This window comes from Phalaenopsis equestris, unplaced genomic scaffold (assembly GCF_001263595.1).
Source record: "Phalaenopsis equestris unplaced genomic scaffold, ASM126359v1 Scaffold000036, whole genome shotgun sequence".
Taxonomy (NCBI): Eukaryota; Viridiplantae; Streptophyta; class Magnoliopsida; order Asparagales; family Orchidaceae; genus Phalaenopsis; species Phalaenopsis equestris.
The window spans coordinates 1,998,910-2,015,168 of NW_018164478.1; the positions used below are offsets into that span (position 1 = coordinate 1,998,910).

At 32.0% G+C, this 16,259-nt stretch overlaps 1 protein-coding gene across 3 annotated transcripts; it reads left to right on the plus strand.

Annotated features, from left to right (window-relative positions):
* Positions 1-620: 620 nt before the first annotated feature.
* On the plus strand, positions 621-12,510 carry LOC110018819 (double-stranded RNA-binding protein 4-like). Of its 3 annotated transcripts, XM_020716262.1 has the most exons (8): positions 704-739; positions 894-935; positions 7,880-7,932; positions 9,718-9,971; positions 10,224-10,434; positions 10,525-10,698; positions 10,823-11,027; positions 12,178-12,510. In XM_020716262.1, the coding sequence occupies exons 3-8, from the start codon at positions 7,908-7,910 to the stop codon at positions 12,200-12,202; spliced, it is 894 nt and encodes a 297-aa protein (XP_020571921.1). In that variant the 5' UTR covers positions 704-739; positions 894-935; positions 7,880-7,907; the 3' UTR covers positions 12,203-12,510. The 3 variants fall into 3 exon arrangements, with proteins under 3 accessions (XP_020571920.1, XP_020571921.1, XP_020571923.1); XM_020716261.1 differs by lacking the exon at positions 7,880-7,932 and having other exon boundaries at positions 621-739; XM_020716264.1 differs by lacking the exons at positions 704-739; positions 894-935 and adding an exon at positions 8,039-8,094 and having other exon boundaries at positions 7,885-7,932.
* Positions 12,511-16,259: the final 3,749 nt, after the last annotated feature.

A 16,259-nucleotide genomic window follows, 5' to 3' on the forward strand; every position in this document is an offset into this window, starting at 1 on the left:
CGAACACACATACAAATATGCAAAATGTGAAACATGCATGAGAGAAAAGTCAAACATACGATATGCGACAAACGTATGATATATGTTATAATATTAAGATATATTTACATGTAAAATATGATATTAGAAGATAAGTTATTATATAATATTTACATGTATAATATGATATTAGAAGGTATATTTACATGTATAATAAGATATATTTACATGTATAATATGATAGATGTCATAATATTAAGATAAGATACTTACAAACCGAATAATCATGTTTGTTTTCATAATATTAAGATGTATTCACATGTATGAAATAATTATTTACATTTTTATAAGATAAGTCATTGTCCAAATTATATAAAATGAATGAATAAATAAAATTATATCTTATTTTAGATAAATTAATAATAACAATTTTATTGTGATTTTAAACTTAGATATTTTATAAAATCTATAAAATTTTATTTTAAATACATTATTCTGCAAACCTCCTATAAATCTTTTAAGAATATATCATGTATGACAAGCGAGACAAATCGCGAGCATAGCGATACCGTTCATTTCAGGCCGATAAACGGTGGATATAACGTTTCCTATCCCTTCAATTAAACTCTAGATAGAAGGGTACTCTTGCATTTAATAACCCGACAGCATCTCCGGCCATAACACACAAATGTGAAGTTCCACCGCTAGGTTTTTTTCGGTCTGAAGATGGCCGAAGCGGTGATGGAGATTACTAATCCATGTAAGTTCTTTCAGATCTTGGTTTTGTAACTATTTACTCTTCGTCCTAAATTTTTCCAGGTTTTTTTAATGAATTTTTTCGTTGATTGGCGCGTTTTTATGCCAAACCCTAGCTCTTTCCCCTTCCTAACACACTTTTGCTTCCTCTTCCTTAGCCACGGAGATGCCAACCGTTGCGGCGGAGCCATCGCGTGTAGGTGAGCTTTGAAAAATTATTGTTTTTGTGTTATCTGATCCGAATGTTCTGTGGTGGCTTTTTTTATGGCATAAGCTCTATGATTGGAAGTTTTGAGGTGCATTTATTCGAAACTCTGAAGTTTTTTTATTGGCTACTGGGGGAGTTCGGGGTTCTTATTGCTAATTGTTAGAAGATGAGGTTGACTTAACACCAACTAGCTTGTAGAGCTTTCCATCACGATTCCTCTTTCACGAACGTTGCAAAATGATTTATGTATTTTCTTTTGTTTTTTTGTTATGTTTTGATTATCTTTTGCTTTTGAGATGAAACTTGCTCGTTTAGAGTTTCTGTTGGCGTTGTTTTGATCAAGCTTTAAAAAGGTGAGTTCAGGAACTAAAGCTTTTTGCTTTAATGAGACTAGGTGCAAGCCTCTAGCTGGGAAGATAAATAAAAATAAAAATAGTTCATAAACACACCATAAAGCATGCATGACACTTTTCGCATGCTTCATCATTGAAGTGTCCGCAGCCTAAATGAGCTTTGGTCTTTTAATGCCACTTGTAATTCTTGTGTTATTAAATTTATATCTTAAATAAATATAACTTGTTTTCAAAACCTTTTTTTGGTTAATCTTTTTGTGCTGTCATATTTTGAAGTTGTATTTTTTTGTAGTATCATCAAACATTATAATATACTAAAAAAATAATATTAGACATTGTCATGCAATCAACAAAAAACTTAATAAAAATAAAAATAATAAAAAACAAAAATTTTTAAAGCAATTAAAAAGATGGAACTAAAAGGAAAAAAAACACAGTATAAAGGATTGACGAAATATCGAAAAACAAAATTCATACTAAGAACATACAAAAAATTTAGTAAATGGGTAACATAACAATATTTTTTAAAAAATTAAATAGAATAACGAAAGCCTCACTATAGCCATTAAAGTGTAAGCTTCGAGGCACTTTTTTGGGTGCCTCATAGTAAGGTCTGCCTTGCTGATGTTTTTTAATCCATGCTATGATTATTATTAGAACTTACAAGTAAAATTCTTTTGAGCTTCTTAATGATTAAATTTTTTCCTTTTTTTTAAAATTACTTATCCATAAATTTAAGGGTGTTTGGATGAAAGAAGTATTTATTAGGTCTTGTAAGTCCAGATTTTCTAATCCTGAGGGTATTAAAATTTTTAAATATGTTTGACAAGAATTCTATTAAACTTGACTAATTAAAGCTAAACCATTTTGAGTTTCTTTTTCAAGATTTAGGATTTAATTGGGTATGCATCCTACCTAGGAACCTAAAAAGGGCTAGACATTAGTGTTAACCATGATAACAATAAAATATAATACAATGAAGATATTTTTGTGGATTAGGGTTTAATAAAATAATGTCTTAATAATTTATAATTTTATTGTTCATTAAAATATTAATCAACTATTGTGCAACAATCTCTACTCTGCTTAGTTTCCTGATTAAAATACTTAACAATGCTGAAGAATTTTGATTTTTCAAGTAAAAAAATCACCAACAAAATGCCATTAGAGCTTAAAACTTTTGAAAGCATCTTAGTGATTTCAATGACAACGACATAGAAGAGGAAGCGAGGAGGTTGCGAGGAGGTTGGGTATAGGGTGGGTATAGGGATGTTGCAATGGAGAGAAAGGCTGATAAGTGGCTATTGCAGGAGGGAGTTTGCCTCGAGAGGGGATCTTGAGAAGAGATTGGAGAAAATCGGAATGTAGAGATGGAAGGCATTAGGTGGGTTTCGGAAGGTGAATAGATTGGAGAATATGGAAAGAAGAGAGGGAGAGGATTTGGTTGTGTTGTGATACTTTGTTATTGTGTTGGGCTGTTTTGTTTGAAATAATCACCACCACTTTTGTAAAGATGAATTTTGCTCAACATTTGTGTTGCAATGATTTTGAAGTTGTGGAGGTACATGTATAATATGGATCTTTGTCTAGATCTTTCCATCATGAATTAAAATTGTAATATTTCAAGGGTACTACACATAAGTCCTTAAGGATGCGAGGATTTAGAAAGGGAGTTTACTATGATGGAAAATTCTTTTTGAAAGTTTGTTGGCATAAAGCCATGGTGGAGTTGTTGATGCAATATAACCCTACTTCAACGCATATTAGAATACAACATTTTAACTATCATCTAGACTGTCGGGTAGAAAAGTAGTGGGTGGGAGTAGACAAGGATGGAGGCCAACTACACATTGACATAATATTAGTTGGCAAACAAGGCTTTATAGACAAACTTCTAGCTGTCCCTAGAGCCACATACATGGTTGATCCACTTTTTCTCTTGATCCTATATCCAATTTTGGTTGATTTGTCTATTGTTGAGTGGATGATACATAACATTTGTAATCTTTTGGTCTTGCCAATCTTTTATCATTTTTCGCCTTTAGGTGCTCAATTGCACGTTTGGGAATTCAAATCAAGAGATTTTTTTTAATAACATGGGGCATTGGGACATTTAGTGCTATTAATCACTTGATATGCCTAAATTAATGGAGGAAACACAACCAATGCATTATAGCCATACATTTAGTTACTCTTCGAATTTTGATTGAATTGCCTAGTATTGATTGGAGGGGCATAACAATTGTAACCTTATCCTTTTGACAATCTTTTATCATCCTCTCCTCCTTTTGTTTGCCCAATTGCCCATGAATTGATTTCCAATTTTGGTTGAATTGTGTATTCTTGATTGGACTAGACGTCCTCTTGACAATCTTTTATAATTTTCTTTCCAGTAGGTTCCCTATTGTACTTTTGGAAATTCAAACTAAGTGATTTTTTATAACATTATGCATTGGGTTACTTGGTTTTATTAATGGCTCAAGAAGCCTAGATTAATGGAGCAAACACAACCAATGCATTATAGCTAAACTTATGGCTACCCTTAGAATAATGAGTATGGTAAAGCCATGTAGCTCATAAATCATCTATCATGGTTTAATACAGTTCCATGATTCCATTGCACTCTACGAATTGTGAGGAACATGATAATTGTTAACCTATACCTTGATAGTTCTTTATTACATTCAGATTGTTTTATGGAGGCTTGTTAGTTGACATGATTCGCAATACATAGTGCAAGAGTAGTTCCTTCCCTTTAGAAAGTTTTATTTTTGACCACTTTGTTTGATGGTTTTAATTTCTTTTTTCAGCTGTTACCATGATAAGCATGTTGTGGACTCATGTTAAAGTTTTTGGCACTTAGTTGTTAGTCATGCCCAAAAAGACTTCACTTATGGGCTTCCATTTTGGAAGAAATTACCAGTCTAAAAGATACTTGATAATGTGATCAACTTCACATTATTGAAAATCAAGTTAATGTCTAGACCCTTTAAGTACTTGGTTGAATGGTCGTCGGAACTCACTTTTCATGTTTTAAGAAGTGCTATAGGCAAGGGTCTAAGGTTTTTGAGTTTTGTGGCGATAATGGTTGTATATGAATAAGTTTGTAGTTTATTCTAAAGTTCGAGGGAGAGGGAGGGAGATCACAAAAATGCGAAAAGCTGCTTTGTAAGCTTGTTAAGTTGGTGGGAGAGGGAGGGAGATCACAAAAAATGCAAAAAGCTGCTTTTTAAGCTTGTTAAGTTGGAGGAAGAGGGAGAGGGAGATCTCAGAAATAGAACAAGCTGCTTTGAAAGTTTTTTTGGTGGTTATAATTTCCTTTTTCAACTTTGACTATCATAAGCATGTTGCAAACTCATGTTAAAGTTGTTGGACCTTAGCTATTAATCATGCCAAAAAAGGCTTCACTTATGGGTTTCCATTTTGGAAGAAACTACCAATCTCAAAGATGCTTGAAAAATGATCAAGTCTACATGTCTTAGTCGGTCTTAATTGAAGTTTGAAGTCTGAGGTCACATCCTCGGTAGGAGAAACCTCAGTTTTTTTTTTTTTTGAAATTTAGACGTGAAGAGGCTAGGAGAAAACACATGTTGTGCAACATGGAATCGTCTGTTAATATTGAACAGAACTCAACTAGTGTCAAAAGGGGTTGACACTTTAAAAAAGGCAAAAAAAAAAAATCATGTTGCAAGCATCGTAAGAAGTCATGGCACATTAAAGAGATGTTGGAAGTTTCATGGTAAACTTACAAATTGGAAATAAAAATCCAAGCGTGAAGGTTGAGATTATCAAGTAACTGTTTAAGAAAATCATGAGCTGCCTGCTAACTCGAATGCAACCCCTTTTAGAAACGAACAAATATAGCACTTGCACAAATTATTCCAATCACCAAATTTTTCCCTGATTTTGTTTTGCTTCTTAGTACAAAGGGTAACTCTTTGGCCACTGCCTTGTAACTGTTATTCGTTAGTTTTTCCCTCGTAACTCTTTGGCCACTACCTTGTAAGCGTTATTCGTAAATTTTTTCATTCATGGATAATGGATTCTGGCTGAATCGATCATGACTGGTTTTAAATTATTTTTTTCATATAGACATTGTGCAGACAGTAAAAATGTCAAAATTATAGATGGTTCCCTCTCGATAATTGTTGGGATAGGAACTGTAAAACTCTCATCGTTGTTAACTATTTACGATGTTCTCTATGTTCCTAAATATTTTTTTCATCTCATCTTTAAGGGGGAGAACAAAACAAAGAAGTGTATACTGAGTTTCAAGATTTTTTTCAAATTGAAGAATGCCAAAATTATATGTCCCCAATTGTAATTATTGAATCTAAAAACAGAAGCAATATTATATCAGGAGAGAGTGCGCCGATTTTTTTTAGATATTAAAGTTACTGCAATTTCATATCATGACGCTCATAACAACAAAAAAACAGGAAAAAGAAAGACAACCGTGTTACCGCTTGAACCTATTTACTCGTGACATAGGAAAACCCAAAAGAAAGAGTCTAGAAATCCTTTGCACAATCCATAATTTGTTAATCTAGGCAATGCCGTCACTAATATTTTCTCTTGTTCAGTCCACTTCATCTTTAAATTCAGAATCTTCTAGTCCTAAATTTGAGCCTAGTTTGAATCCCGTTTCTAATGAGTCTAGCCTTACCATTGGGGAAATGTTTTGCACCCAACATCTATTGTTCTATTATGTGTCATATGAATGCCTCATACCCACTTTCCGTGCTTTTACCTCTTAATTATTGCATATGGAGATTCCTAGAACCGTGCAGGATGCTCTAAAAGTTCCTTAGTGGAAGGAGGTTGTTTTTGAGGAGGTGAAAGCTTTTGTAAAATATGACACATGGGAAGTGGTTGATCTTCCTATAGGAAAGACAACTATCTGATGCAAATGGGTGTTTGCAATCAAGTACAATTCTACGACTTCTTAGAACTGCATAAGGATAGACCGGTTGCTAAAGAATTTACTCAAACATATGACATTGATTACATTGATTATTTAGAAACATTCGCTATAGTTGCAAAACTAAATTCTGTAAGGGTACTTTGTCATTTGCAACTAATCTTAACTGGCCCCTACAATATTTGGATATAAATATTGCCTTCCTTAATGGGGACTTGGAGTAAGAAGTGTATATGGATGCACTTCCGAGGTTTAATGAGTTAGTTGAAAAAATTTGTGAACTAAAAAAATTCCTTGTACGGGTTGAAGCAGTCACCGAGAGCGTGGATTGAGAAGTTTACATTGCTTGTTAAAAATAAGTGGTATACTTGACGACAAGGCATACAATATTTTGCAAGTTTCAAATTATGGGAAGATAGTTATACTCATCGTATATTTATGATATAATTCTCATCGGAGATAACATATTTGAAATGAATCGATTGAAGGCTTCCCTCTCTTTAGTCTTTTAGACCAAGGAATTGTTGCTTCCTAAAGGAATTATGTTCTTTACCTTCTACAGGAAACTAGGATGAGTGGTTGTAGGCTCGCATACACTACAGTTGATTTCAATCAAAAATTGGGAGATGAAAAGAATGTGACCCAGTGAATACAACTCGATATCAAAAGTTGGCGGGAAAGCTGATTTAATTTTCACATGCACGACCAGATATCGCTTTGTTGTGAGTTTGTTAAGTCGATTTATGCGTTTTTCCTATTAGAAAATACCTTGAAACAGTTAACATGTTCTCATATACCTAAAAAATAAGCTGGGCAAGGGCTCACTCTTTTAGAAGACCACACCGATGCAGATTTGGCAAAGTCAGTTGTTAACATGAGATCAACTTTCAGATACCATACTTACGCCTGTGGAAAGCTGATTACTTGGCGAAATAAGAAACAAAATTTGGTTGCAAGGGGAGTATTGCCAAAACAGAATATCGAGCTATGGCTAATGAAGTATGTGAGATGTTATGGCTGAAGAGAATTCTTGAAGAGTTATGGATTTTAATAAATATGCCTATGAAATTATTCTGTAATAATAAAGTTACCATAAGTGTTGCAGAAAATATTGTTCAACATGATGACAATAAGCATGTGGAGATCGACAAACACTTATAAAAGAGAAGGTTGATTGTGAAGCTATTTGCTTGCCATTTATTCCTACTGCTCAACAAATAGGGGATGTCTTCACCAAAGGGCTGTTCATGCCTAACTTTGAGCTCGTTATTAGCAAGTTGGTCATAATAGATATCTATGCTCCAACTTGAGCGGGCTGTTAAAATTATTTAAAGAGTTTATTTTAGCATCTTTTATTTTCTTGTCAATTAGAGCTCATGTTTTAATTCTTATTTTATTTTCTATTATTTTTATCACGAGGAATTATGGTTGATTTAGTTCCTAATATGGGAGCCACCCCCTCTATTTATGTTGTAATTTTTTTTCACATGAAATCGAAGATGAATGATTACTTTTTCCCTAAAAAACTACTGTTGAATTGCCCATGAATCTTCAAACATGGTTGCATGCTTGTGCATGACTTACATACTGGGTTGTAAGAGTCACGACTAGTATTGTTTAGTGTTGATGGTCATCTGTTACACTTGGATTGCTTATTGGCAGTTAACACAAGAGTCACGATGCATTAGGCATGGATGGTTCTTTTCCTTGCCAAGGTATTGTTGGTGATGTTGACCTTATAGTTTTGATTATTCTCTATTTTTACCTCGTTTACCAGCTAAAATTTTGTTTTTTAAATTTGACTTCATAATAATGTTGTAGGTGATGGTAAAATTGCTCCTAGTTATAAAGCGAATAAAGGGAAGCTCCACTAATGGGTATTCATATTCTTTGAAGATGAGGCATGATGATGCCTAACAATATAATCAACTTGGAACATTGAAATTAGTTTAATGCCTAGACTATTTGATACCTTGATTGGATAGTTCCAGGCTTCATTTTTTAGAGTTTAAATAGTATACACCAAGGGTGTGAAGTTTTTGTTTTTTTAGGCCTTCTTTTAGTTTACTTTTGTGAAAATATTGATTCTATAGGAATAAGAATTTAGTTTAGATTTATAATTTTTTGAGTTTAGAAATGAATACTAGCTAAAGCATTCTAAGTGAAATATGTTTATGATATCTACATGTCATTTACAACTATGTTCAACTGAAGGTTCACATATTCAAAGAATAAGTTTGTAGTATGAAAAGAACAATCTTAAAAATGAGGCTTGGCAGTGACCTTTTAATAGAGTGGATGAATTTAACTGTGGGCAATATCAAAGTGAATCAACAGTGACCATCTATGAGATAATAATGGAGCATTTGTAAGCTCAATTTAACCATGTTAGTTGGTAGGTGATTCTATTGAGGGAAATTTTAGGGCTGTTAACAATCTGGTTTCAAGCCGAGCTGGGGCTTGCTCAAAATTTTAATTTTTTTTAAAAAAATTGATCCAAAATTTTGGCTCGTAGCTCGACTCGTTTAGTTTGATTAGATCTCGATTTGCGTCGGAATTCTAATCAAATTTTGAGTAATTAATGATCTTCAAGCTAAATTCCCAAAATTACTACCATACACTGTTAAAGATCCAATTTCGAGCTTAGCTGGGGTCGGTTTGAAAAAAATTCGATTCACAATTTTGGCTCGTAGCTCAGCTCAGTCTAAAAATTCACAGCCCAGCGGGGAGGAGAGGGGTGGCACAATTTTAGGCTAATAAGTTTTAATTAGTTTGAGAGTGAGAGAGGACATACTTTTCGGCACATTAATTTTGAGTTTTTGAGATGAATGGTAGCATGGAGAGTTGGTATTTAAGCAAAGTAAGTTTGATTTAGTTTTGGAAGAACCATCATTAGTTGGAAAACCATATGAATAGATGATGTAATACTTGAATTAACGCTTATATAAACTGCATATTTATCTACTATGTTATTGCTATAGTATCTTTGAACTCATACCCATTTAAATGTAAAGAGATGAAGGAAGAGAAACGGGGACAGTAAGAAGCTTTGAAGAAATGACGTTACTGTTGAGTGCAAGAAATTACAAAAAGACTATTAAACATATCACTCATTTACAAACCATGATAAGATGGTGGAGAACAGGTGGCTTATAAGAGAGGGACAATGCAATATATTAATGAATATGCATTAAATTGTGTATACATATGTATGCATTCATGCATGTATATATGTTTGCACGCGTAGGCATGAAGAGCAAGAGGGAGGGATATTGATTTTTCTTAATTAAGGTTTGATTGTGATATTGATGTCTGGATTCCTTGCTTCATTTATAAGTTTGGGTCATTGTAATTTTTTGTTATGTTTTGTTATTTTTTGGTAAGTAATAGTTTGTATAACTTGTTCATCATCTATTTAATTTTATCAAATCAGTAAATAAACCATATTGTCATATATTTTGATTACATGCACGTGTTTTAATTTTTTTTATGTGTATTAGGACACCATGTGCATAAAAATCGCTTACAGGAGTATGCACAAAGATCAGGATTACCACTTCCGTCGTATTCAACTATTAATGAAGGTGAACCACATGCACCCAGGTTTCGGGCTACAATATTGTTAGATGGGTTGCAATTCACTTCTCCGTATACATTTTCTCAACGAAAAGAAGCAGAACAAGATGTTGCAAAAATTGCACTTGAATTTATATCTGTAAAGTTTAAAAATGAGGGTTCTTTTAATATTCGCAAGGTATTCCTATCATCATTTATGAAAGTAGATCTAGTTTTACACATTTCTTTTGCTTTTGAGAAATAGCTTTATATTAAACTATATTATTTGTTTATATATGCGTTTTTTATTTTTAAATTATTTATATTTTACGACTTGCTATTGTAATGTTGAAAGAGAAAAGTTGATGTAATTTGTGTGTGTGTATTTTTCTCTCAAAATCAATAGTTCAGGATATTTTAAAATTTTTTAATGTTGCCTTCTATTTAGCAGGACCCGGCATTTTGCAAATTGATCCTTAATGAGTATGCAGCTAAGCTAAAGAAAGGCAGACCATCATATACCACTAGTCAACAAGATGGACTTCTTCCAATATTTACCACAACTGTTATTTTTGATGGGAATACTTATGTTGGATTTGCTGGAAGGAGCAAAAGAGAAGCTGAACAAAATGCAGCATGTGTTGTTATTGATTCTATTTTAGGTTTGATTCTTCTATTTACTTGTATGAATTTAAAAAATGGTTGAAAATATGTTAATATTTGGTATGAGGAAGTTTTAAATACCTTTGCAGAAAATTCAGCCACTGTTACTGACATGGCTCAAATTATCAAGACAAAGGGTAGACTTTATGCAACGGTGAATTGTAATGCTACTGCTGGGAATCCTGCTTTGAGAAGTCAAATTAATAGTGATGATCCTAATGCTGCAATTAATGGAACAGAGCTAATGGCTGCTGCAGCCACTGGTAAGCAAATCATTATTACTTTTTCTTAGAGCTCAGTTTTTAAACAGCTTTAAAAATCACGTTCTATTGCAAATTGACCTAAATTATGGAGACAATTTGATTTTAGTTCTAATCCTCTCATCAGGAAGTTTACCTACTGGGTCAAGTTGGGTTCCTTATACTTCTCCATGGGTGAACATTGCTCAAAGCAATCAAATAAATTATCAGATGCCATCTCTGGGTTTGCCGATGACTGCTGTTAGTTCGCAAACTATCATTTCAAGAAACAAGAAAAAGAGATTAAAGAAGAGGAAAACTAATCAATCTAAGAGAAGAATAGTTGGTGAAGAGTAAGTATTACATACTATATGTCACTTTAATTTCATTTTGCTTTTTTTTAAAAAATATGTTTTAGTTTAGTAGAATATTTTTCATTGAATAGAGCTCTCTTGTTTAGCGTCATTTAAAAGGGTTTATTTAACAATTTGTTTTATTTTTTCGTCGTCATCATGTTTTACACTCAATGAGCTAAAGTTATCCCATCAATTTACCTATCTTAATTAATATCATTGTTACAATTAGAGTTTTTTTTTAATTTTTTTCCCCTTAAATATATCATTTTCCTTTAATGTCCTAGGAATCTAGTACCATTTTTTCATGAGTTCATTTATTTATCATTTTTTTTTTCTTCAATTGTTCTCCGTTGGGTCTATGGATCACTTGTGGTCATATCGAGGTAAATAAGAGAACAAGTCTTGTTGGTAATTCTTTTCCTTTTGATGCTACCTTGGAGCATCCTTGGGAGAAGAACACCCGGATCATTCTATGATTACCTTCGATGTGCATAAAGTGGCCAAAGGGCCCAATCTGCAGGTTGCAGATTGTTTAGGGCCACCATGTTTATGGTCTAGCAACTTTTTGCTGACTATTCAAAAGTGTGGAAGAAAAGTGTAGTTGTCCAACATGGTGGAAGTTCATCGAAGATCTCTCAGTTCTTGATCCTGGACCTGAATCATGTGGCCTGAATATTTTAATGATAAAGTGGATTTTGGTTGATCTTGATCTATTGTGGTGACTATATCTGTCATCTTTATATGGTAGGGTTCAAGTATTTTATGAGTACAGTGGTTGCCCTAGGTATACTTTTGAAGATTATGATTAGTAGTTTTTTTTTTAAATTATTTTTAAAGCCAATAAAACGTTTAACAATTTTTCTAACACAAATGTTGCGTAGGCGGATAGGATGGCTTTATTATTGTGCTTTGTATAGATGACACCATTGTTTTATAAATTATACAAGAACAGCATTGGTTATCTTTATGATTTTGAAAAAAAAATTAATATATATATTTATTGGGTTCATTTAGCAGTTATGTTGAAGAATATAGTGTAGCAAGGAGATTTTTTTCCTTTTGCATTTTGCAGTTATAGAACTGTTGGTCCAATGCTTTCATCAAAATATTTAATTTGTTCTAAATGAATTTTCTCGGTACCTTTCAGGCCGTTGACCACCGCACCCCTATAGGAGGGAGAGGGATGATTTTTGCTGCTGATCTGCTATGGATCTTTGTTCCATGAGCTATTAGGTCTGAGGATGTAGTTATAGTGTACTGTTGTTTCTTTTGTTTTTTTCCTCCATCTAAACCTCAACCTAATCCAGTGGAAGCTTGGGGGAGATTACAAACTTAGTTTTGTCCAACTGCTTTGTTTTGACTGTGATATTAGTTTTTTCACTGATTGTACAATGACCAACAACATTGCTATCTTGGAGCTATTTCTTGCAAATCTAGTTCCGTAAAGCCTGCAATATTCCAGTGCGGTGGAATGCTGTAATTTGGTGTGCTTTTTGGCTTATTTTAAAGTCTTTTGTATTTGCCTTTAATAGGCTTTAGATTCATTTTCATTGTTTAGTGTTTTCATTGATTTTAGTTCAATCATTAAGAATTTAGAAGTCCATTATTTATTTTTAATGAAAATTGAGGGACATTGTTGGAAATTTATGTTTGTGTTTTCTATTTTTTAGAATTCTTGTATGTTTTTAAATGTACTCATGTTGATTTAGTTATTCAGAGTAGTTGTTGTTGTACTACTTTATGCATACAAAGTTGTTTTGCTTTTAGAAGTCAATAATAATTATATATTTGAAAGAATTGGTTATAAATAAACATTTATATGGTCGGTATATAAATTAATAAAGTGTCTGATAGGTATGTAAAAGACCCTTACCTGAAATCGGATGCCTTTTTAAATCTGTTTTGGTTCTTGTTCATGTATCTGTGGCGGAAAAGTTGATGTAATGAATCTATGTTGTGTTGAGATTTTGAATCTTTAGAGGAAAAAAATTTACTATTATGCGTCAAAATATGCTTTTAAATGTTAAGATGAAAAATTAAAATACAATTTAAGTATAAATCTTACAAAAAAAAATTCTTCAATGCATTTAATCAAATGATGGAATTTGTTTTTAATGCAATTTTCTTAGCACCTTTGAGGCCATCGGCTGCCGCACTCCGTATAGGGATATATGATATATATATATATATATATATAAATTACAAACACATAAGAGAAGGTACTTAACCAAAATTGGATACAACTTATACAAAAAAATAAAATGGTTCCAATTTTAAAATAAACAATACAACTAACAATACACCCAAATCTATCTAAAAGACACAATCAAGAAGAGGTACAAATATACGGGGAATTCGTCATATCACCCCTAATAAAACAATTAAGAATTTTAGGGAATTTATTAGTAAAAATAGCTTTTTGAGTCTTCATCCCTTGCTTTGCAGCCCAATCTGCACACTTATTCCCTTCTTGATGAATGAAAAGCCAACGAAACTGAATACTAATTGTCAAAGCAAAAATTATTTTCAAATGAATCATAAGATTCCAAGGATAATCTCTATTCATGTATTTTGATCGTTCAGAATTGAGGATACTTGTAACTTATAAATTTTATCATGAAGACTTCACATATACAGAAAAACAAACTTAGAATTGTAAGTTACAAGTATCCTCAATTCTGAACGATCAATATACATACCGAGGATCTAAAATAGAATTGAAGATTAAAAATTCTATAATATGTTATTTAAATTCGTAGTTCATCTCATGCAGTTGTGTGTCTAATGATGCTATACTATAATAGTGTGACATAAAATAATAATAATAATAATAATAAATAAAACAAAAATCTGATTAATTTTCATATATTTTCTAAGGAGCTATCTTATAAATAAGAAAAGAAATTAACTGAAAGTTGTTCCAACATAATTTTTAAGAGAATGGTTATCTAAATAATATAGTAAATTTAGTCGCATAAATTTGATTAATCATTTAATATATTTAAATAGTTACAATGACTTCCAAAAATATTAAATTTATTTGTAGATTAGCATAAAATATTAATGAAAAACTAAAATTAAAATTATACTATACTTATAATAAATTTAATAATATTAAGAGATATTTTACCCAATTTCTTTTCAATTTTTTTCTAACTCAAACATTTAATCATTTTTTTAGGGAAAGTTGCTTGATATTTTGAGATTCTTCCCTTTATTTTCAACTAATGTGCTACATATAAGGTGTTAGCGAAAAGATTTCGAGACGAGCTAGAGTCGGCTCGAAATTGGCTCTTGACTCATTGAATGCAGTTTCGAGCTGAGTTAGGTCAAAATTTAATAGAGCTCATTATGACTCAAAATCAAAATGAGTTGGCTCGATTGAGTTATTTGGATTTGTTTCAGCTCAGAATCGTTTCGATCTGGCTCACAATTGAAATTATAATTATCTCATTGAGTTATTTGGATTTGCTCCTTCTCGAAATTAGCTCGTGATTCCTTAACATTCTATATATAATTTTTATAAATAAAAAATACTATGTGCCCATTCCAAATCAGTTCGAGCTAATTCATGTATAGCTCTAAATTGGCTCAAAAAAAACTCGATCCAAAAGTTCGGCTCATAGCTCAGTTTGTTTACTTTGATCCGATCTCAATTAAAGCTAAAATTTGAATTTATTTTCGAGCAAATAATGATCTCCGAGCTAAATTAACAGCCTTACAAATAAAAGTTCAAGTTTCATCTCTTTGTTCGTTTTGGGTTTAACTTAGTTTTGAATTATAAGCAATGAATCTGATGACGTAAACTCAGTAACTTCTTTCCTTTGTCTTTTATCTTTATTTATTTATTTATTATACTGTCATGATCTCTAATAAGCGCCTTCATACGTTTCAATCAATTAATAAAAAGGTTCAGGTGAACTAATTAGAACTATTTGGTCTTTGGCTTAATATTTAATTGGGTTTCACCTAAAACAAATACATTTGTTATATTTCATCTTACTTTGAAATTATATATTTGATGTAAAACAAGATAATTTAGTCATAAACAAATAAATAAACATATAAATAAAATAAATAAAAATTTCTTGGATCTTCCCACCGCTCGATAGCTTGCAGCCGGTAAAACTTGGATCAACTGGTCGTTTGGAATTATCTGTCGATTGACCAATTCTTCTCTCGGTAGGCTTTGTTGGTCGATTGACTTTTTTGATCTTTCGATCGACTTTTGTTCCTCCACCGAGGGAAGTGAGACAATATAGATTTTCGTTCACGTGTCGTATATTTTGACCATTGATGGGTTCCGTTTGACCATGTCTTTTTTTATTTGTCCATATTTACTAAATATGTCTTTTTTTGTTTGCACGAGTTTAACATCGACTACAATATCATTTTTAACTAAAAAAAACGTTGAAAATTTTAATTCAAATATTCAGATTAAAAATTGTTTGAGATGCATTTTAGAACAATCAGACTTATTTTAATATAAATACATTTATTAATCAATCCGCTTGTATTAAATTTATTTCAAATTAATTAAATCAACAACTCTAGAATTTATTACGATCATTACGTCTTAGATGATTTGGTCACATGAAACGTCGACCATCTGATGATCTGATTAGGAGAGTAGATGTTTTAGATTCGACTTGTGTTAAAAAAGGCAGAGGTAGAACTAGGAAGACTTGGGCTTATTGTATAAAAAAATGATCTAAATTTACTAGAACTAAATGAAAATATGACACTAAATAGGAAGCAATGGAGAAAAAGGATTCATGTAGCCGACCCCACGTAGTGGGATTAAGGCTTTGTTGCTGTTGTTGTTGTACTATTTTTCAAGGGATTATGATTCACAATTTATATAGTACATATTTACTACTCAACCTCACTAAATAAGTAAATAAAACCCCAATAAGTACATGCACATGCACTAAATATGCAGCCTGGTCCTCTGATCCATTCATTTTAGTCATATTAATCCTTGTAGTCTTTACTTGATAATAACACACCACCAAATAGTTGAGGACCCAGAATTATGCATGTGCATGGCAGGAGAGATTATAGATGTTTTGCTTAATTAGACTATATTTTTGTAGTAATTATATTTCAGTGCTAAATTTAGATGATTCATAATAAATGGATATTATAAGAAATTAAGGAAGATTTACTTGCATAACCTATGTATTTACATATTTAACAACTATACTTCAATTTTTGCATACTTGACAT